This window comes from Lissotriton helveticus, chromosome 3_1 (assembly GCF_964261635.1).
Source record: "Lissotriton helveticus chromosome 3_1, aLisHel1.1, whole genome shotgun sequence".
Lineage (NCBI taxonomy): Eukaryota > Metazoa > Chordata > Amphibia > Caudata > Salamandridae > Lissotriton > Lissotriton helveticus.
Window position 1 is genome coordinate 402550514 of NC_136061.1, and position 23409 is coordinate 402573922.

Sequence of the window (23409 nt, forward strand, 5' to 3'; positions counted from 1 at the left end):
TCTACCTCTTATTCACAAAACAGAAGAAAGTCTTCCTACCGCAGACATGATGCATCCAAGAAGCAGTGACAACTGCCACCTGCTCTACTGCTTACCCCTTTAAAAGTTGGAGGAAGAATCTCCCATTTTTACTCTAACTGGTCGGCTATAACAACAGCCAAATGGGTCTTGGACATTGTTGCCAGAGGCCATGTTCTAGAGTTTGTAAAACTTCCTCCGAATTCTCCTCCCAAAGGAACACCTCCTGCTCACCTCTCAGAGCTTTTTTGACAAATAAATTTGATGTTACGAAAAGGAGCAATCAAAATAGTTCCTCGGTTGCAAAGAGGAACCGGTTTGTATTCCAGATTTTTTCTAATAAGAAAGAAATCGGGAGAATGGCGTTCCATTCTAAGTCTTGGCTCCCTCAACAAATATCTAAAAAAGTTATCCTTCCGGATGCTGACTCTTCAAGAAATCCTTCAACTCCTCACGGCAGGGGATCACATGACCACCCTCGACCTCCAAGACGCTTATTTTCATGTACCAATTCTATCCAGACACAGAAAGTTCTTAAGGTTCAAAGTGGGTGGCAGGGACTCTCAGTTCAAAGTCCTTCCTTTCGGACTACGTTCCGTGCCCCGTGTCTTTACCAAGGTCTTCGCACCGGAGGCTGCACACCTTCGACATGAGGGGATTCTGATTTTTCCTTACTTAAGACGACTACCTTATCAACCACGGACGCCTCCCTCGAAGGATGGGGAGCACCACCTGCAAGTACTCACAGTAAGCGGCAAATGGGATGTTCAGCAACAGACTTGGCATATCAACCTCTTAAAGTTGCTAGTGATCTTTCTAGCCCTAAAACCTTTTCGCACCATCATTCTCGGAGCATCAGTGTTGATCCGGACGGACAACACGACAAGTATGCACTACTTGAACAAACAGGGAGGGACAAGATCTGCTTTACTGTCTCAGCAAGCCCAGCAGATTTGGGATTGGCGATCAGACATCAGATAAGTCTGACAGCAGTCCATGTCCATGTCCAACGTTCTCGTGGGTTCCCTTAGCAGATCGACAATTTCCAATCATGAGTGGGAGCTCCATCAACCAAATTTGGATCGTATTTTTCAGAGGTGGGGTCGACCCGATCTGGACTTGTTCGTGACCAGTTCGAACCGCAAATGCCCATTCTTCGCAAGCTGGCTTCCCCACAAGGGATCGTGCAGGAATGCGTTTTTGATGCACTGGTCGCGGATCTATGCTTACGCTTTTTCCACCGATACCGTTGGTTCCCAGGGTTCTCTGGAAAATGAAGAAGGAGCCTTGTCGCCTAATACTCATAGCTCCCAGGTGGCCTCGCCAGTTCTGGTTCACCGAACTCCTTCTTCTCTCCAAATGCGATCCTATTCAGTTGCGACCAATACTGAACATTCTATGCATTCAGAACGGACAGATCTGCCACCCGGATCCTGCATCTCTGCACTTAGCGGCCTGGCACCTGAGCACTTTGAATTCGCTCACCTAGACATTTCTTCGGTCTGTAGGGAAGTCTTGGCCAATGCTAGAGCGCCTTCCACAAGCTGCCAACATTCATCCAATCCATGCAAAACTGTAACAAATTTTGCCTTTCTTTTTACATTTGGCAAGATCAGGCCTTTCCCATTCTACCCTTAAAGTATTCTTAGCGGCTATGTCAAGATTCCGACAGGATGGTTCCAACTCTCTTTACTCCTCTGGGATCATTCAGCAGTTCTTCAAAGGATTGTTTCGCATGTTTCCTCCCGTCCACCTCCATCCTGACATCTTAACGTTGTGCTTCCAAAACTCATGCGTCACCCCTTTGAACGTATTCATAAGGCAGATTTAAAGTTTCTTTCATGGAAAGTGTCTCTGCTGTTGGCTCTTACATTAGCTAGACGGGTCAGCGACATTCAAGCCTTCACTATTAAACCGCCTTTCCTTCAATTCACTAGGGACTTGGTAGTGCTACGCACTAACCTCATTACTATGCCTAAAGTGCCTTCAGACTTCCATCTCATTGAACCGGTCATTTTAAAGACTTTCTTTGCTAATCCTCAATCACCTGCGGAAAGGGCTTTACATACTCTTGATGTTAAGAGGTGTCTCAAATTCTGTTTACAGAGGACATCCTCAATTCGAAAATCTGATCAGCTATTTATAGCTTATGGAAAGATGCTTACAAGACATCCAATATCCAAACAATCCATTGCTCGTTGGATTTCTGCTGCAATTTGTTTCTGTCATCAGCATGCAAGCAGACCATTACAAACAATTCTGAGGCCGCATTCTACTAGAGCAATCTCTTCCTCTACTGCTCTCTTTGCTGGTGTGCCTCTTCATCAAATCTGCAGAGCTGCTACGTGGTCCAGCAGGCACACCTTTACCGAGCACTACTGTCTGGAGGCTGCCAGCAATGCAGACACGTCTGTGGGACAGGCGGTTCTCTGTAATCTTTTTAAATAAGGTGAGCCTCTGTTTTTCCCTCCTCCTCTTGGGCATTTTCTTATGTACATATCTTCTATGATTGTTTATGGATAAATATATGTAAATACATATATATATGTAAATACATATATATATATATATATATATATATATATATATATATATATATATATGTCTATATCTGTAATTACATATTGCCTCTGATATGCATATGTTTATGTTGTGATCATAATCTCACAAGTATTATTATAGATTTACTGCTCTCTACTCTGATTCAGGCGTGTGAATCTATGAAGGATACCCTAATCTTGGAGAAGAAAATAGTTACTTACCTGTAATCTGTGGTTCTCTAGTATTGGTATCTTTCAGAGATTCACATGCAACCCAACCACCTCCCATCAGAGGCTCTTCTATGCTCTTTTTTTCACTCTGGATCACACTTGTGCTAGAAAATCTGAGAGCCTGAGCCTCTGAGGAGAACATTCTGGAGGGTGCTGTTGCCTGATTGGCTGTAGTTTGGACTATATATAATGACTTGGACGCGTCATGGAAGTGGAGGATTTTTGAATGGGTAGTGTTAAACTATCTTGATAATTATATGCACAATCGCAATAGTTATGGGTTATTAAGACGTCAGAAAGAAAGGCTACCAAGAACACTTCAGGCTGTATTTCCAATGTTGCTTTTATATTTCAAAAAAAGTATGAATTTATACATAAAGGAAAAAACATAATAGTGCTAGGTGTCGCCAGTGTGAATGGAACCAAAAAACGAAAAAACTTGAACATTTATGACATATGTGACTTGGTTTCCACAATTTTCAAAGACGACCATAAATAATTTTACAATGATCATAGCCACTGTGTTCAATAATCAGGGCTGATCAAATGGTTCGACAAAAGGACCAATCAGCTACCGTAAGGGTGGAGGAGTCTAAAAGCAGGAAGACAACGAGAATTCCGGGGGCAGAAGAAGCCGGGACGAAACTGGCCTCAGAAGAAGAAGCAAAGAGAAGAGACGCCACCGGAGATGACGTAGCCAAGACAATAACCAGAGCCGACGAAGCCACGGACGTGTGGAGCGAGGAGTGGTGGTCACCGGAGGACACTCAAGAAACACTGCAACTCTGGAGATTTGCGGCTAGAGGCGGTAGGTAAGCGTTAGAAAGGGTGGAGGTGGGATAAGGGGAAACAAAGCCCATACTGATACCCACAGAGAGGCATTTCGTCCGTTGGGTGATTTTTCTTTCTTCCTCTCTATTCCTCTCTCTCTCTCGCCCTCGTCGTCACTACTCTCTTAAAGCATGAGCATGATTCCCTGACGCTGCCCCATCTCGAGCCTGAATACCGAGCACCCATTCAAATGTTTTTGTTGGGTTTTTTTTCATCTCACCGGATTCCCCCAGATAACTCGCCCGCTCTCCCCCACCTCCACCTTTCTACTTATGTACAACTCTTCCCACCAGGGCGTGGTAAAAGGGTAGAACGGGAAATTCCCTTTTTTGTACTTACTACATCTTTGTCCTGTTTGCTTACTCCCTCTGCAAGCCTCCTGGGACCCCCTCCAGCCTACCGGAGCACCTAAAAAGAAGGAAGAGAGAGGAAAGGAATTAAGTGAAGCAACTTTTATTTTCATTTGAACCTCATTAAGACAAGAGCAGAATATCATTGGACAGAACTGTGAACATATCAGGGATGGGAACCCTGAAGTGAAGAACTATTGGTTTTTTTCCTCCCCTTATTGTGAAGTGAATACCTTTGTACGCTTTGGCCAACATGTTATTTTGACAATAAAACGCCCCAAAATTACACCAATCCGGCCTCCTCGCTTCTGTTTCCACCCATCCCTCCCACACCCATTGACACACGTCTTCAAAAAAGAGGCGAAAAAGATCCTACTGATCAGGTTCCTCTCTGAAAAGTCACTCTGAACCTGTCCCCTGGGTGCATTGGCAGCTACAATGACGGTAATACTAACTCATGGCTGAAACACATAATTCTCTGTGGAACCCACACACAAATTGTCCCCCTGGAAAACCCATTCCAATGACATAAAGAATGGAGATACTCTAGTTCTATTAATAACTCTGTTCCTACATACCATATCTTACTGGCGTTCTTAAAAGTTGCTATTTGTTTTTATTAAATGATCTTTAGATATAAGCAGCTCTTCGTTTATGTATCATATGTACAGCGCTCTGATACCCTTGGTCATGTTCGCCCTTTATAAAGCACCATAACTAAAATAAAAATAGCACCAATATTGGCTTGCCAGACTTGATTTTCACATCTGATGCATCTGTCAGTGCTGCAGCATCAGGAAATGCCAATAATACTACTCTTGTTATCGCTGCAGTAAGGTTGTTGCCTGGCACCCAGACTGAGTCCTTTAACCTTGGTGTCTGCATTAGAAAGAGCATCACATATTTTGGACATCAAAAAGGCAACAATGTGTTATAGAAAATAACGGTTTATCTTTGATGCAAAAAAAAGTTTTATTTTTACATGGACCCAACCACTTGATGGAAGAATAACACACTACATTTGACTGTAGTCTTAAACTGTCTATTGTTACAAGTAAGTAGTTCCTTCCAAAGAGAGGAGTTTACATGGTAACATTAACATAACATTGATAGTTTATTTTCTATTTGCAGAACAAAAATATTCATCAGATTTCCGAAGAGCCTCTTTGCAACGGAAGATGCCTTGGAAGTGCGGAAGCAAAGCCTGGGTGAGAAGGAAAAAGAAAATATCTCTGATAGGGTGGAAGTTGATGGTTAGGGACGGGACTGTGGCACCTGCTGATTAATGGCCACTTATAGCTCTCATACCATACTAAGCACTGGTGACACCATAACTCTTTTCAAACTCATACTCTGTTTTCAAAAGGCATTGTTGCAGTGCTTCAAATTCGTACTGTTTTTCCACAGTTGGACTCAGTGGATCTCCAACTCCCAAGTGATGTTTCTGGTTCCCACTTGCAGTTTTGACAGTGTCTTTACCTTCTGCATGAACGCACAATTTCTAATGTGGAGTATTTGCAATGCAAACGGCACCTGTAGGAGGTGTCCCTGTTTTCCACAAAACAGTAATGTCAGCACATTGCTTTATAGGATTTATGTTGGATTCCTTGCATCTCAATGGCTGTAGCTCCATTACAGGATTACTGTCTCCCATATGGAGTGCTTCAGTCTTTAACAAAATGTGTCCTTCATCCTTCGAATATGACCCTGATCCTGCATCTATTTATAATATACTATACTTACTCTTACTTTTCCTTTTCTACAGTGACCCTTATCCAGTCTTCGTGGAAAGGGTACCACCAACGTAAGAAGTTCCTGCATCTGAAGCATTCTGGTGAGAACACCCAGTGAAACTTTTTGCAGTTCAAATTGTTTCGTTTTTGGGGTAGATATCGTAGGAGTCTATCAATGATGACAATAGTTATACTTGGCAGATATATGTGGCTTAGATTTGCTGAGCTGGTGAAGCTGAAATGGTTTGTTCCAAATACTTGATAAAAGACGGTTGGGAAAGAGTGTTTAGGGACATTGACTTGCAGCACAAACTTAATAAAGTGTTCAAGTTGAAGAGGTTTTAGCCTGTTCTGAAATAAGTGTTCTGGGGAAGAGGATTGTAGGTTTAAAATGATGTTGCTCTGAAAGTTGTCATATCTGAAGTTTGCTACAAAGAGCAGGGTTGTTTAGTGCATATCTTCACAGGCTCATATCTAAATGGTTTCTTTTCATGCAGCCGTTGTTATTCAGTCTTGGTGGCGTGGAACTATTGGGCGTAGAAAAGCTGCCAAAAGGAAGTGGGCTGCAGAAACCATTCGACGGTAAGTAGAGCAGTGCATTGATTTGTGCTATGAAGGATTGTGAAAAAGAGCCTATTCTTCCGCACAGGCCTCCATACAACTTTCCGCAAACAGGAGTTTATTTTGCTTCCCTTTTTATCCTCATGAACAGAAGATCCGGATAGAGCCATGAAGTATTCTTATAGAAGTTTTCATCGCTGTTCATCCAACTTAAATTGTTACTCCTTTTTCTTTGGGATGTAGCAGTGTACAGCTATCTGTAGATTAATAGAATGTCTCTCCTCTTTCGGAGATGGTGCATTTTTGCAGGTATTACCTTCACTTCTCCTAATAGTAGTATAGATTTCACTGAGTAATTTCTTTTTCTCTTCATGACATTTTACTTTTTCTTATATTTTTGAACTTCTCATCCTTGCTTTATTGAGTGGTTCCTTTATCTGTTTTTTTACGCTTTCTACTAATCGGTTCACTCACTTACATTTTTGCCTGATGAATGAATATTCTCCTCTCTGCATTTCTAGGTTGATCAAAGGCTTTATCTACCGTAACTACCCCCGTTGCCCTGAGAATGAATACTTCATTGATTACATTCGCTACTCTTTTCTGATGAAACTGCGGCGGAATCTTCCAAAGAATGTTCTGGACAAGTCCTGGCCCACACCTCCCCCATCACTCAGTGAGGTACATGAGACTGACATGGTAACATTAACATGCTGACCTGTACAGGAGGTTTGGAAAGAAGGGCGCTCAAGGACTAAATATGTGATTTTTATCTTTGATAAAAGTGAACATTATTTTAAAGCTGCATATATATTTTTGATTAATTATTGAATTATTAATAAGAACATATGGGATTCAGCCACTGGTTCACACCTGGTGTGTGACCTACCTTAATTGATAAGCCACAATGCTTCAGTCATAAAAAAAGCTTTTGATATGGATTGTATTATATATTTGTTGTTTCTGATTGTGCTACATTCTGGGCAAACACATGCTTCTTCTGACTTTTAAGAAAATGTTTTAAAAACAGTCATCGTGATCACAGCAAGGATATGTTCTACAGAATGTTGGGAGTGGTGGAAGAAAAGTTGTTTGGGAACAGGTGGGAGGTGGTCAAAAAGCCTTTTTCTCCAATTGATGGATGGGGAGTTTGGCAGATCAATACCAGAGTTTGCTTAGGAATACATGAGTATTCCCCAAAAGATGGGTTAGTAGCTTGACTGAGGAATACTGGGATTTAGTGGTGAGTAGTTTGGCTGTGTGATAGAAATCTTATAGACCGGATGATTGGCTTAGAAATGAAAATCCTTTCCCAACTAGAGTTGGCAGCCATTGTTTTGCTTCAGGGTTATAGCAACTTTCTGTGCTGGATGGACAGGAATTTGGGTCAGCAGTAGAAAGTATTTCTTTTCTAGGCATAGTAGAAAGTGGTATAACACAGAAGTACAGAGTTGGTCCTTCCTAGAGTTACGTCTCAGCCATACTGGCTTGGGACCCCTATGACAATCCTATTGGACTGAAAGGTTTCCCAGCCTGCAAATACCGATGACCTCAGGTTTAATGGACTCTTGCACCTACCTTTCAGAAATAGTAATCCTCACACAACAACAGTAATGAGGAGTGTTCACCTAAGTATCTGCTCCTAACTGTACCCCCTTTTCCTACAGGCCTCACAGCTCCTGAGGGATATGTGTATGCAGAATATGGTTTGGAAATACTGCAAAAGGATCAGTCCAGAGTGGAAACAGCAGGTAATTTTGGATTTATGCTGAGAGACCTCATCAACTGTAAACAAACTTGCTGTGCCATGACTGGGTGAATGAAAAGTAGATAGCTATACAATGCTCTTCCAGGCATTATGAATTCACCGCTGAATATGACCCTGCCTGAGTTAAAGGATTGACTGCCAGGAATGGCTGAACCTTTTCAAGGGTTCTAGGCATTCCTTCTCAAGTGTCTTAGCTGGCTGGTTTGAGCTCTGCTCTGCATGAGTTGTTGTTTTCCGATCTTCTCTGTTCTGAAAGTTCTTGATTACCATTTCTGTATCTTTTACAGACAAACATTATGGATTCCCAAATTTTTTTTTTTAAACAAATTTTATTTGTCAAGCGTCACATGAATTGCAGGACCCTGAGCACCAGGGGCTACTACACATATTAAATATACATTTAATTGACTTTGACTTTTATGAGCAACAAACAAATCCCCGTATAACGACTGCCCCCCACTCTCCCTCCCCCCAAATCGCATCCATGTCACACACAGACATCCACTGCACCATCGTACACCCATAAAACCATAGTCCTTCCGGGACCTCTCGCCCCACCCCTGTACAAGCATGAGAATAGTATAAGCATCAGCCCGGCGGGTGCGTCTCCATGCCCTGTGGCAGGTCCAGGTCTAGCCCCCGGTAATCCGCCCACCTGTGCCATATCTTGTAATGCTTGCGCGGGCATCCCCTGGCCAGAAAGATAGGTTATTCAAGCACCATACAGAAGTCCAGCCCGTTTTTCCATGCGGCTACGGACGGAGCCCTAGGTGCCTTTCAGGCCCTAGCAATGTCTCTTTTCGGAAGTATAAGACCCAATAACAGGAGGTGCCGCTTGTACCGATTACCCCCACTCCCTCCATGATGTGTAGTAGAACCAGACGTGGTGTGTAGGGGACCTCCCACCCCAATACCTCCGACAAGCATGTGTACACTCCCCTCCAGAATCTATGTAGGGAGAGGCAGTCCCAGGCCGTATGAAGAAGCGTACCCTCTTCCCGCTCGCAGCGAAGGCACTCAGGTGATGCGATCAAGCCCGCCTTCCACAGGCGCTTCCTGGTAAAGTACACCCTGTGCAGATATTTAAACTGCACTAACCGCAGTCATGTTCCTATTGCCGCCCCATGCGGGCTTGCGAGAGCCTCAGCCCAGTCCTCTTCTTCCAGTTTCCCACATCCACCTGCCATGCACGTCTGAGCCCCTGCAGGTCAGGGGAACAGTGAATGACCAACGTTTGATAAAGGCGGGAGATCTTGCGATCTGGAAGCTCCCCCATAAAAACCTTCGCCTCTATGGGGCTAAAATCGGGGAGTGACTCCAGGCCTTCCAAACTGGGGGCCAGGGCATGCCTAAACTGTAGGTAATGATAGAATTGGGCTTGTGGCATACCGTAGTCTTCCTGCAGGTATTGAAAGGACTTGAGTGTCAGATCCTTTACAACATCTCCCAGTACTGAGACACCTATCGCGTCCCACCCCCGGAAGCCCTGCAGCGCTTCTAGTTGAGGCAGGCGTATGGATTCCCAATTCTAATACTTGCTCTGTCTTAGGTTTTTGGTTCCTCGTACTGAGCTCTTTTCTTAAGTATGTCATACTAGTTTTGTGCCTTGCTCTGCCCGTAATGTCCGTTTCCAATGCTATGCTCTGCTTTGGTGGGGTTGAGAGAGGGTTGCATTTCCCAGACATATCTGAGCTCTGCTTTTCAGGGGTCATATTTCCCATGTCTGTTTGTTTGTAATGTAGTGCCCTTCTCCACAATCTGGATTTGTATCCCATCTAATGCTCCAATCCCACATTTATCTCTAGGTGATAAACTGGAGTGATGTGCGGCTCACGTCTCTTAATAAATGGTGTACTACTGTTAGTGCAGTATTAAACTCATTAGAATAGTTTGCTTGAACCTTGAGGTACATGAGCGATCAGAATTCACTTGTGCCATAATCGGGTCTCTTTTGGGCACACTACACTCTGAAGAAGCACCAACTTCACAAAAATGTTACAAATGTCCTACAAAAAGACCTTCACACATTATTGACTAATGCAACAGTATGCTAGTAGAAATTCTGCAGAAAATATTGATACGAAAATTGCTACTACAGTTGTCTCACAAATTCTCAGAAGTCACGAGCTCCTGGTTAGAGAATGATTACAATTCAAAATTATATCTATCACTCATACAGGTATTATCACTCATTGCTAAACTCTTTCAAGACCATCCTTCAAACCTGCTAAACACGAACAGGATTCTGTGCCTGACCTTTTGTAAGGACCTCACAATCTCAAGACTCCATTGAATAAGAGCAGGTTGTAAGTCCTCATCCTGACACTATAGTTATGGAAAGTATACCATGTGACAAGTGGGTACCCAAGAACAGATGGCAGTGTTGTGGGCAGTGCAAGAGAAAACTTATTCAGAAGTAAAATAATACATTTAACATAATATGTAAAAATAATATTTAGATGTGTTCTAGTGGATCGTAAATCCAAAGGTAGGCAATTTCGAAGTCTGCCATTTGTCACTCAAAGGACACTAACAAAACAAGCCATCTTCTATTGAGAGAACTTACTTTGTAGTCTAAATGATCTTGTTAGATAGCAGGTCTTCGTCCTGCTACATCAGGCTGTGATTTGTGTCAAAGGGGCTCAGGCATCAATCAGCATCGAGAGACTGTACCTCCCCTTAAGTGCATAATGTAAGCATTTGCCTTCGCTCACTCACCAGTATTTGTAGCAGAGAAAGCAACAAAGCGGGTATCAGGAAATCCTTCCCCTCCCAGTACCTGTTATGGCAGTGCTCTGCTGCATCAATGTGAGTTGTAGCAACTAAAGGCAAAATTTATTTAGTGCATTGTTGGTGTCATCAACGGTCTGATATTGTTGTCCAAATCAGGGCAGGATGTGAAATTTGAGTTTGCAGAGAAGTAAAGTGCGGAACATCATAGGGAAACATTTCAAATTCTGCACAAAAGTACAACAAAGGAAGAGGCAGATGTTATGAGAAACCAGAATAAGTTGCCAACAAATTGTGTAATGTAAAAGGAAATGACCGAAATCTTAAAGATTAAAGGCATACACCCTACACTTAAGAGCATGAGACATGGTTTAAAAAACGCATGGGTTTACCACTCACTTTTCCAATTTGATCCATGGAGTAACAAACCGATCAAATGAAATCGTGTAGATATTCCAGAAACAAATCAATATGGAAATTCCCCCAATTTTTTTTTAAAAACTGGCAGTAAACAACAATGCTGCAAACCTTTTTTAATTTGTCAAGAGGGAAGTTTGACAGTCCATAAGGGCATATAAAAATTTTTGAACCATTACCATGTCTTCAAAAACCCGATGCTCCTGAGAAAAGAAATTTGTGGCTTGAGCAACTTTGCCCCAGCAGAGAGACGGATGTTTCCTGGAAATGAAGAATTGACTCATTCCCTTCACATTAGGGGGTGGGAATTCCCTTCCAGGTATTTAGCAGACATTGTGCCAGAAACATGTAAGGGGTATGGTTTTGGAGTGAATCAATGCATTCCAGACAAAGGCTTTCCTCTGAGAAATAGAGGAAGAAAACTTGACTGCCTGAACTGTTAGAATGAGTCGGTGGCCATTCTGCAGTCATTTGGTAAGTGGTTCAATAGCAGGCTTCGAGCCCTGCTGCAGTAGAGGGGAGTACATCTGTTCAGGCAACAGAAGTTCCATATAGCATTGTTTAAATCCTTTAATTGGTTAATCAGTTGAATTAAGACTCAAATGAAAGAGCAGTTGACCTCTTTGAACCTCCCCTCCTCCATAGACTCTGTTCTATATCTTGGATATGGGGGCCAGTTTTACGGACATCAGTTAGCTATGTTGTGACTTATGGACTCCTTATCTGTGATGCAGAACTTAATAAAGCTTTGGCGACCAGCACTGCATGGGTTTTAGTATTCAGGAGATGTTTCTAGCATGCAGTGTTTGATTTTGACCATGGCTTAATGCCATTTGGTGGACCCTCGGGGCCTATGCACAAGGCATTGGGGCATACATTTCACAGAACCTCCACTAGGAGGCGAATAATAAGAGGATTGTAGGCTGCAGGTTCTTCTAGACCTTCTGTAAATAGTGCAGATGGTGAGGTTGCACCAACTGCTGAATCTTATGATTACAACTGAAACATGCCCCTGGACTTTCTGCACATGGGGTGAAGTTGTGTACTATCCTTGAGATGGACAGGCATAAAAAAAACTGACATATATTGTGCATGAGGGGCAGAAGAATGAAGCCTTACACTTTTTCAGGGGCATTTAGAAATCTCATTGCAGAACGGCAGGGATAGGCCCACTTCAGCTCACACTACTTTCAGGATAGTGGTAAGATAGTTGTGTGATGGATGAGCCATTCAGTCCCACTAAATAGCTATAACGAATTCTTGGTGGTTCTTGCAGATATCAATCTAATGTTTTTGCAACTTTTACATTTGTTAGAATATTCAAAAGAATAATATATAATGCTCCTGCTGATTTGGCCATAAAACAAAATTCATTGTGGCAACTGGTTTAAATGGTGATTGATCATTTACCTGAGCATACAGCTACTTTAGGACAAACGATGGCTGATGACATAGATGAGTTCAACCAAATATTGGTGCTTGATCGTGATTTGATTACTCTTGTGTGAGGGAACAGCTATTTCATTGCCAATAAATGATGGTTGTCCTGGCTTAAGTTGTCTGGAGTTTCAGTGGATGTCCATTTTAACTTTATGGGCATGCCATTAGATGGAGAGAGATTGTTTGGGGACAGTGCTGAACATACACTAGAGACCGTTAAGTTGTCTAGACAGATCCCAAAACCCATAATAACCACCCAACAGTATAGTTACGTGCTTCTGACGCACAGGCATACATTTTGTAGAGGCCCTTCCTTTTTTGAGACAGCACCAGTAAATGAAGCTTTCCAAGGGCAGAGGACACAGTTGATTGTATGTATCGTAGGAAGTTGCTTTGATACCCTCCCTGCAGTCCCAATTCAGTCTGGCTTTATTCCACAGCACAGCCCAGTCCGCCATGCTGAATTGTAGAATGTTAGTGTGTTTCATGGATTAAGTTTCAGCTTCTCTACTAGTGAAGCTAGATCTCTTGGCTGCTTCAACACAGTGGATTATGTGCTTCTTTTGAGCAATATTCCCACCTTGCTGAAGGCTTCCGATAGCATTACATTATTTAATCCTTTCCTTATAGGCAGAACCTAATTTAAACGAAATCCCTCCTTCCCTCTGCACTGTGAAGCACTCCTCGGTGTTCCACAGGGTGCTGCATTTTGCTCAGCTGTATTTAATATCTATTGATGCCCCTTATGCCTCAAAATCGGTCCTCACACAATTGAAAACAGATGGCAGCCATTTCTTTATTAGAGTATCACACCTCTTGTTACAGAGGGTTCAAAACTGGATGCACAACAAGTATCTGCAATTAAATCAGACAAAGGGCCCAACTTATATATTGACAGATGCCCTGTTGTTCCGCCAGGGGGACGGAATAGATTACTCCATCCCCCTAGTGAATGGACCACCCACTAAATTTATAAATGACTGCCAAGCTAGCGGTCCTTTATAATGCATTGGCAGGAACCGCTGTCTAAATCGGTCGAGCGGACCATTATCCTGGCGTTAAGAATACACAATCGGACCGTAAATCTGAGGTGATCATTTTGGCACCTCATGCACGACTTCCTTATCAGCTCCTAATTTCCTTAAATTTGGTCCTTCAAAAAAGGTAAAAGAAAATGTGAGTTTAATTTTGGTTTTGAGGTTACATTCTAACCTCGGGTACAGTTAGTCATTATCAGTTATTACAAGCTATTTTTTCTATATCAATCAGCTTAAACTATTACTGGTCCTTTTTTCTTCAAAGAATCACGCTTTAGTAGTAGGTGCCACAGTAAATTCTAATCTGATAGAGACATATAGCCGCAGATTCCTTATCTTAGAATATCCCCAGGCGTCAGACTGGATCCGGAAATTTTTTGCAGCAGCACCTCAGCGCGCCGGGGGACGGCGCCACACGACCCCGCCCTGACGTCGTCCACGTATGTTGTAGTGTAGTTGCTATATTTTCAATAGGTTCTGCGCATTGGAATAATATATCCTATAGTTTTGCGAAGGATTTAGTTCGACTAGGTCTCTATTGAATATATTAGACTTAATTGTGAGTGCCAGCTAGCTCATAGGTCACTAGAAACTTTCTCGAATAAACAAGAAGGGATTAGCTTCTGACAACCGCATAAACATGACAACTTTGTTTCCCCAAGAGTAAAACTGATCTTCAGAGTCGTGGAAACAATAGATAGATATTTTACTCAGTCAATCATGCATGCTTCGTTTCATCAGAGGTGCAGAGAAATAGAGAGACGGGCGTTTTCAATAAAAGGATTTATTGAACAGTCTTCTTTCTCAAGCAAGTAAAGTGAACTGCTACAATTGTAATACTGGTTGCAAAGTATAATGCGTACAGTAAGAAGAGTATTATAAAATAATACTGTAAAAGCATTGTATGGTTTCTAAACCATAGATAAATACATACATAAATAACAAAGCTAAAAAAGTACTCAACTGATGCTTCTAAAATACACCTACTCCAATGTACCTAACCTAAGTCTAGTACGAGGGAAGAAGTAAGTGAGATGTAGCATAAGTTTAGTTTTTCTTTGCCAAGAATCTAACCAAGATTTCGCTTAAGGTCTAATCAGCTCCGTACCTTGGTTTTAGAATGAAGGAGGTCTGGTATCTCCGTCTCGGGACTCGATTTCCCAACACCCCGCGAGGGGAGCTTGGAAACACTGGATCTGGATTCTCAGCGAGAAAAAGGCAGCCTCTCTGTCAGTGCGTCAGCTGGAGGGTCGGCTTCCTTCTGCACTTGCTGTAGCGAGCTACTCCAAACCACGGTGTGTTTGCTAGGGAAAGGGTAGGCATATTTATACCTTGAAGGTGCCTAGTTTGACGTGAAGTCGGACATAATAACGTCACCAAAGTACCCCAAGGGAATGGTAGTTCTTTGAAAACGCCATGATTTCTAGGACAAATCAATATTCAAGTAAGGGGATGTCCCTGTTAGAAGGTGGTTCTGACACTATTGGCAGCCCAGATTTTTTGCTTTTTGAGCACCTAATTGTTGAGCTTTTACTGTGGGAGAGCCTCATAATCTGGGACTCAACCACAGTGACCTCATAATGAAGGAGACTGCATGGAGATTTGGCTGGTGTACCATTGGCTTGACTAGGCCGCAACGCAGCAGCTGGAGTATGGGACACCATGCTGGTTACATGCAGACATGGGTGTGCACACGCGAGGGGCTGTGCAGGGGAGATTCCTAGCGTGCGCAGTCCAGGAGCAGCTACAGAGTGAATGGTGTGGGAGGACTTAGGCAGAATTGGGTGGTGACATGGAATAGGCTTTATACACTGGAAAGGAACATGCCAGAGAAAGTCAGTGTGTTTTACTGTGTTTTCACTTCATTATTTCCCTATGGGGATGTGGGGCCCATGGCTAAAATGACTTCCACAAAGCCTACAGATTCCAGACACGCACTAATGTCCAGTGTAGCAGATGTGAAAATGAGTATTCTGCAGAGTCCAAAGTCATATTTGTACTGCTTTTGGGTAGTCCAGAAATGTCATATTTCTCTGAGTCCCTGGCTGGGGTCTGGCCATGGCAAGATAGATTAATGACCTTTCTTCCCAGAGCGAAGATCTTCCCTCCAAGGGGAAAAGATAGGTGGCGCTATAAGCCAATCCATCGACTGCTGTCGCTGGGTGCCAGGCACCAAGCTGAACTACGTGAAGGCAGTGAGGGGGAAGGAGTTGGGTTTCAGAGGCCATGTGGCCAGAGACACTGGACGACTCCATTTTGAACTACCCAGAGGCTGGACAAGAAGGAGTGAGGGGGCAGGATAGTGAGGTGTCGCTGTTTGATAGGACACCCAGAGACTTCCTGCCAGCCCCCTACTCAACTTTTAAAAAGTACTTGCACAGGAAGAGAAGCTCTCTCTGGGGTGTGGTCTGCTGAGGCGAAGGGTGCTGGAGCCTGGTGCAATGGGCAGTTGGAAGGAGAGACCCCCTGACTGCCACCCAAGCCCCTACCAGCGCCAGAAGAAGAGCCCAGGACCGGGGCGCAGAAGCAGAGGCCTCTGCGCAGGGAGAAGAGAGGCGCAAGGAGCCAGTGAAGACCGCTCCCTGCAGTAGGCACCCTCTTGGAGACCCAGAGGACGGAGGAGAGTGCTCCCAGTGGCTGGGGAACGCCACAAGGAGCGAGAAGACGCAAAAATGGGACAGATCGGACCCCCAGGGGCTGAGATATGACCCCCGGAAGGTAGGCGACTGTTGACCCCTAAGAAGACCGACGACGCGTGGGGTTCCGCCGCCGGTCTCAGAGATGCCCCCGGGGTGGGACAGGTCCCGGGGGCTACCCCCCAAAGAAGTAAAGACGTGATGTGCAGTCGCGCACCCCGTGAAGATGCCCCCGTGGGGTGCCAGGAGCCCACCCTGGCCCCTGCTGAACCGGAGGCTGGGGAGCGTCGTTGCCCCCCAACCCCCACCCACGCGAACATGGGTCCAAGGGGCCCGGACCCCATCCCCGGGCCCCAGAAGCGAAGCCGGGGAGCGCCGTTGCGCTCCCCGTGAAGATTCCGGCGAAGAGGAGGCGGGGCCAGGACCCCAACTCCGGGCCCCAACGAGAAGGCGGAGGCGGGAGGCGCGTCGCGCCCCTGCGCGAAGAAGACAGGAGGCGGGACTCCATCTCCGGGCCCCAACGAAGAGAAGGAGGCTGGGGGAGTGCCGCCGCACTCCCACGTGGTCCATCGAGGACTGCGAGAGTCCTGTGTCTGCCCGCCGGAGTGGGCATACCAGAAGGGATCGGCCGGCTCCCGCGACAGCACGGAAGAGTACTGGCCACACGGGGAACCGGCGGGGGCAGCTGGGGGTGGGTTCCCCAGGCTGCCCTCCAACAAAGGAGGACATCGGGGGACCCGGGACCCCCAAGGAAGGCCGTCAGTGGTGCGAGGGGCCCGGGTTGGACCGGGCCCCAGAAAAGTAGAGGAGCGGCGAGGGTGGGCTCCCCGAGCCGTGCATGCTCACCTGGGGGTCCCCCCACCGAGGCCCTAGAAGGGGCCGGAGGCCCACATCGCGGCTCTCCCCTGCGCAGCGGGAGAGCCGCTCATCAAGTATGCAACCCAGCCCCCAATGCCTTGCAGGCCAGGACCGGCCTGCAAGGGCTAACCGCGTGTTCTTTGCTTGTGGTGGCCCCAGGAGGACGGGGTCACCACCACATGAGTGCAAAGGTGCCGGGTAAGCTGCAGGAGCAACGCAGTCTCCCCCAGCGCGAAGATGACAAGTCACCCTAGGTGTCCTGGGGATTTGAAAAGAATAACCCCTCCAGGGCTCAACCCTCATTTAACACCTTCTGGGCTGGAACTTTTGTTCTTCAGCTGAGGCTGTTTTGATAATTGCATCGAGGAGGAAAGGGCTGAGTGGGGGATGTCTGGAGAAGGGCATCTCCTGGAGGTGAAGAGTGTAATTGCACCGAAATGCCTTTATTAATGGTTATTTATTTTCAAGAGATTGATGTGCCATCTGAAGTACTGGTTTAAGGTGATGTCATAAGCGAAGTGGATTTAAGTGGCTAGACACTCCTGCTAGGGTGTCTGACTATATTTACTTAATCCTGTGATCATCTGTGATGCCTTTAGGGGCTGTAATTGCACTGCATTTTTAATGATATCCAAATGTGCGGAGTACTGGTATTCTAAAGTGTGCGTAAACATGTATTCTTTTTGCTGCGCTTAGGAGAAGACCCCAGACTGTTAGCCCTTAAGATGAAGAGGTGCATACTGTATGGTCAGTAGGAGATGCTCAGTCAGGGTCATGTGTCACCAATGCAGGTGTAGCCTGTTTAATGCTTGTTGAGGTTATGGGGGGTTCGCCACTGGATGGTGCCAGTGCGCTGGGCCCTCGCCCCAGGTTAAGACCAATTCACTGCATTGGGGGCAAGATGATGTGCCTACATGGGAGTGGTGGTACTAGACCCCACCCCCCCCCTGCGGTGGAGATGTTATGCAATGTCACAAAGTAGTTCCATCAGCTTATGTATATTTGTAAATTGGTGTATAGTATTGAGTGGTGTGTGTGTTTAATAAATGTACTCTTACTTTTATAAAGCAAAGTACAGACTGGACAATCAATTATTGAGTGTTATTTTTGCGCACCTGCAAATTGTGATTACTAGCCCACACCACCTCCCTTGAATAAGCCTCAGACTGCTCTGCAACGCTACCCTCTGAGAGTCAGGCGCAGCCCTAAGGTGTTTGGTTCCCAGTGAAGGACAAATGTGTCATGTTATTTGTGCAGGCCTCACAGATGCTGCCTCGTTTTCCAACAGTCCCTGACTGCTGAAGCCGAGTTTTCCAAAAAATCGTTGTAGCTTGGACTGGATGGGTTATGTCTAAATATGGGTATGATTTCTATGCCTATATAAGGGCAATGTGAATTATAGCTATATAAGGGCATGAATGGGTAAATTACGCTTGATTCTAAAATGCTACACAACAACGTGATGTCAGCGAGGTCACATAAGTCCCTCACGGCGCGCTGACGTTAGTTTCCACGTGCAACGCGGATCCAGAGTGAGCAGTTCCTCTGGCCTGTTTCAGGCCTCCTTTTCGACGCTTCGCGTCAGGAACAGCGTGTGATGCCTTCGGGCTTTAAAACTCGTAATTCCTGTTCGTGGCAGATGTCCGCGACGGACCAGCATCTTATTTGTATGTGGTGTCTGGGCGAGCACCATTTATTTATTTATTTATTTATTTATTCAAAGTTTTATATAGCGCGAACAAGATCCTTACAGATATCAGAGCGCTTCACAGAGACAGGGGTAGGGGCAGCAGGAATGAACAAGATAATGGGAGCAGTATAGTAATCACTAACATAATAGGATAACAGTAATGTACAGAAACATATCAAAATACAATCAGGTAAACAAGTAATATAAGACGGCACAAGTCATTGCTCCCACTACAGAAGGGTTCAGGTAAAACCTTGGATGTTGTGGATGGCTTATACCAATTTCTTAGGATAGAGAAAGCACTGGGTGGGGGCATCGGGAGGGTGATTCAATACACCAAGGTGTAACATATATTGGTCGGTAGTAAGAGAGTAGCGTAGTGGTGTCACCATCAAGTAGTAGTATAGTGCCAAAGAACAAGGTGATCAGTGATACAAAGCGATGCAGAGTCTCAGATCCAGTATCTAAAAAGTTCAGGAGATCTTGGCCAGAAGGATGACTCCTCGGACTGCAAAGCCTGCCAACACCTGAAGCCGAAGTCACGGCGGGAGCGCCGTATGAAGCTTCTCTCTGCACGGCTGTCCCGGTCGGAGTCGTCTCGTCCCCCAGCCTCTTCATCGCCCGCAGGTCCCTCTACTGTCCGGTTCCGCCGTCGATCGCCCTCTGGGGTCCGGGGCCGTCGTTCGCCACTTGGTAAGTCGAGGCTCTTGTCTCCGAGGTCTTCGATCTCCCTTTCTTCTGTTGTCAGGGGCACTGGTTCTGGGAACAAATTCGGACATGCGCTCCAGACAGTCACCCCCCACCCCCCTCTATCCGCCCTTTCCGTGTCTGGGGGCGACTCGGGCCGAAATGGAGGCCTATGCTGCAGCTTTGCAGGCCTCCATTGGGTCCTTTCCCATTCCTGGGGTGTCCTCGGGGCCTCCACTTGTGGGATTGCCGGACTCACCGGAGGGTTTGCCCACCGGCACCAATTAAGCCTTTGCCCCCCAGGAACGTCAGAGATGTGGTGTCATTAGGGCTCGGCCCGGTTGGGACCCCCTTTACGGTCCACATGGAGTTGTCAGGGCGCGGCCCAGTTGGGTCCCCCTCTACCACCCACGGCGCCTCTGCCGCGCCGCATAGCCCCGCTGTGGCGTCGCAGTTGGTTGCCGGTGCTTTTAGCCCTGCCTCGAGCACACCCCGGGCTTCCAGGCAGGCGGTGCCGTTCCGGTGCCGTAAACTTGCCTCCCCGACTCCGCTTCTTTCTCCGTAGTCGGAGCCTGTCCTGGTTGAGGCAGAGTCAGCGCTGGTGCGGTGACAGAGGCCTGCCTCCCCAGCTTTGGCGCCTTATCCTTCTTCGGAAGGGGCGCTTGGCGTAGTTTCGGCACTAACTCTGCGCTGGATGCAGCCGAGTCGGTGACTGACGAGGCACCATCAGCGCCCCCGCACGTAGTTTTGGCGCCGGGTTGTGGACTCTTCGCTAGAGGCCTCTGGAGAGAGTTCAGCGTCGCACTCACGCCCGGCGACGCCAGAGGTATTGTTGCCAATGTCCCCCTTGGAATTTGTGGAGCCTCCTCAGCAGCTCCCAAATGCGGCAGGCTCTTCACCTCCCCAGGAGCCACAGCAGGATCCTCATTCTTCAATGGGGCTCCCTTCCGTGGGGCATTGGTTACACCCTCAGTGTCTTGGGAGGGTCAGCTTACCTACCTCCCCTACTGATGAGCTGTTGTCCCCTCCGCGGAGGGCTACTGAGGCAGGTGCTGCTTTTTTGAGAGTGGTCTCATTGGCCAGCCGCTTCTGCCCTTTGAGGCTTCCCTTTATGCTGCCCTTTTGGGTACCTGGGTCCAGCCTGCTTCAGGTGACCCGGTGGTTCATTCAGTTTTGCACCGCCACCGTCCAGCTCCACATGATCCTGCTTGTCTTTTTGTCCACCCTGATGCGCAGGGGTTTGTGTTGCAGACAGCCTTTCCTTCCCTACCCCCTCTAACGTTTCCTCCCTCTCGAGAGTCCAGATGGCTTGAGTCATCGGGTAGGAACATCTTTGCATCCACTATTGCAGCCCTACGGTCCTTAAATACAGTGTGTGTTTTGGCTTCGGCTACCTCTGCCCTGTGGGACTCTGCGGGGTCTTTACTTTCTGCCACCTCTGAAGGTGCTCGCGTTGATCTCCTTCACCTCCCCCGGGATGGCCGCGACCTTGCCGAATTCACAATCCGCTCAGCCTTAGATACTGCAGATTGTTTGGGCCGAGTTATGGAGGGTTCTGTTGCCTTAAGGCGTCACACTTGGTTGCGAGATAGCGTCTTCCCTGAAAATATCCGGGAGCGACTGGTTGACTTACCCTTTGATGGGGTTTTGCTGTTTGATGCTCACGCCGAATCGGAGGTTCACCGGCTCCTTGCGGGCTTTCGTCCTCCCACTTAGGTCTTCTTAGGCCCGTCTTCCATGGTGGTACTTTTTCATTAGGCATCCTTTAGATGCACTCTATGTTTAACATCGGCAGTGAGCCTTACATCTTCTCTTTTCTGTGGTCAAGGGTGATTACCCTTTTATTGGCATCCCTTGGATGCGTTTTTGCTTTGAGCTGCTTGTTGGCCTGCTGTGGCCGTGTTCCACAGGTTGCTGTGTCTGGTCATTTGTCTGTGGTATTGAGCCAGTGGCTCAGCTCGGTATTGTCATACGGCTCGGAACTCATGTTCCCGGCTTCAGTTCGTTACTGCACTCTTTTGGCTTGGCTTATTGCCCTAAGAGGTGTTCCCCGTTGTTTGGGGTATGCATACTCCATGTGGAGTACTTGTATGCTATTATATAGCTTTGCTTATCTCACCTGGGCCCGCAGATCCTGTGGACTCCATGCGTCGCTTGGTGGTCCGTTGTACGGTGTTCTATGTTTGTCCCTGGTGCCATCTGCTTACGCCATGGTCATCCACCTCCTTGGGAGGTTTCATGGTCTCCTCTTCAAAAACAGCTCCTATCTGCCCTTACTGTACTAGGTATTATCCGGTATGGACATGTTCCTGCTCCTGGCTAGTTCTGTCTCTACATAATTCTATGTTTATACATTTATGTATACATGCCGGTTGCCTTGGTACTCCTCTTCCTACGTCGCCACCTCTTTTCGAGGGTGCAAGATCTGGGCCAATATCTTCAGGTCTGGGGGAGCTTTCTGAGTTGTTGCAAGTTGCCCATAGGGTCCTCCTTTCTTCCGCTTACTGGGGTGATTTCCCAATTTGACATATGCTCCCTTTTTGCTGTTCGACTCTGTACGTATCTTTTCTGATGTGTTGGTCTCGAATTATTAGACTCTTCCCACCATTCGTTACCTTGGTGTTTTTGGCCACTACCTTCGGATATGCCCTTTTTCCAAATTATCACCTACTATTGTTAAAGCTACACCTGTGGTACAGCTCTTCTGATGGCAGTGGTCCTTGGCTACTGCCTGCAGTCTACATTGTGGGTTGTTTGTCACTTAGCTTGCCCGGTCGGGCTCTCTTATGCTTCTTGTGTAAGCCACTTTAAGGTCTCTATGGCCGTTTGCCTGCTGCATGTTTCGACCTGTTTCAGTGGGTTTAAATTGATGCTATTGCCCCTATTTCCCCTTTTTGGGATTGGGTGTGCATTTGGCGTGTTGCTTGCCCCGCCGGCTATTCCCAACGCATTGCTCTGGTTCTAGCTCTTACCTTTGGGCTCTTGGCTCCGGCTCCTTCAGCCTTCCTTTTCTAGGCTAGTCTGTTAGGCTCTGGTTGCATCTCTTCTGGTTCCTTTTGAGCTTGGGTCGGCATACTCATCATGCGCCATTAAGCGGAGAGTGGTCCTTCTTCCTCTCTCTCTCTCTTTCTTTGCTCTGGTATAGGGCTCATGCCGTTCTACCTGTCATTTTTATACGGGTATGGTGTAGCGCCATTCTGGCATTTTTAGGATATCTACTATCCCTTTATTTCTGCTCTTCGAGCTGCTTGGGTTGCTGTCTGGCTGTTCCGCCACAGCTTTCCCCCTTTATCTGTCACTCTGTTCTCGGACCGGATGCTTGTCGCTTTCTGTTGTTCTGTCAAATACCCACCTCCCCTTTGGGGTATGGCTGTGGTATCTATTCTAAGTTAAGGAATCTGCAGCTAGATGTCTTTATCAGATGTATGAGTTACTTACCTTCGGTTTTTTTAGTAATGGGAGGATGAAAGCCTTTTTCCAGGTGCTTGGAACAGTGCCAGTTTTAAGAGAGTGATTAAGCACTGGATTAATTAAGGGATTAATGACATGCGCTATCTTAGGAAGGAACTTTGCAGAGCATGGATCCGATGGTGACCCAGATTTTAGTTTGGATAAAAGTTCCAGTGATGTTTGTGGGGAGAGGGGAGGAAAATTCGTGAGCAGATAGCGCTCAGAATCGGAAAAAGGAACAGATGAAATAAGACCAGGATCGCTAGGTCAGCCTGTCAGCATAAATGAGGCCTGAATGTCTTATATTAAAAATTGGCCAGATGTTTAATCCAATATTCCGAAGGAGAAAATTTGAAGATTGAGGTTGAAGGGGAGGTGAATTCCTTGCCAATAGTAAAAATTTCCTTACTGGTATTGGCTGCCGCTTCTATT

General features: G+C 46.2%; 1 protein-coding gene across 3 annotated transcripts in view; it reads left to right on the forward strand.

Moving 5' to 3' along the window:
- Nucleotides 1–23409, forward strand: part of MYO1C (myosin IC) — a 457043-nt gene that overhangs the window by 409115 nt on the left and 24519 nt on the right. For all 3 annotated transcript variants that reach the window (XM_078680174.1, XM_078680173.1, XM_078680172.1), the window contains exons 21-25: nucleotides 5102–5178; nucleotides 5736–5804; nucleotides 6201–6285; nucleotides 6786–6945; nucleotides 7932–8015. In XM_078680174.1, the coding sequence (XP_078536300.1) occupies nucleotides 5102–5178; nucleotides 5736–5804; nucleotides 6201–6285; nucleotides 6786–6945; nucleotides 7932–8015 (475 nt within the window). The remainder of the gene's footprint in view (nucleotides 1–5101; nucleotides 5179–5735; nucleotides 5805–6200; nucleotides 6286–6785; nucleotides 6946–7931; nucleotides 8016–23409) is intronic.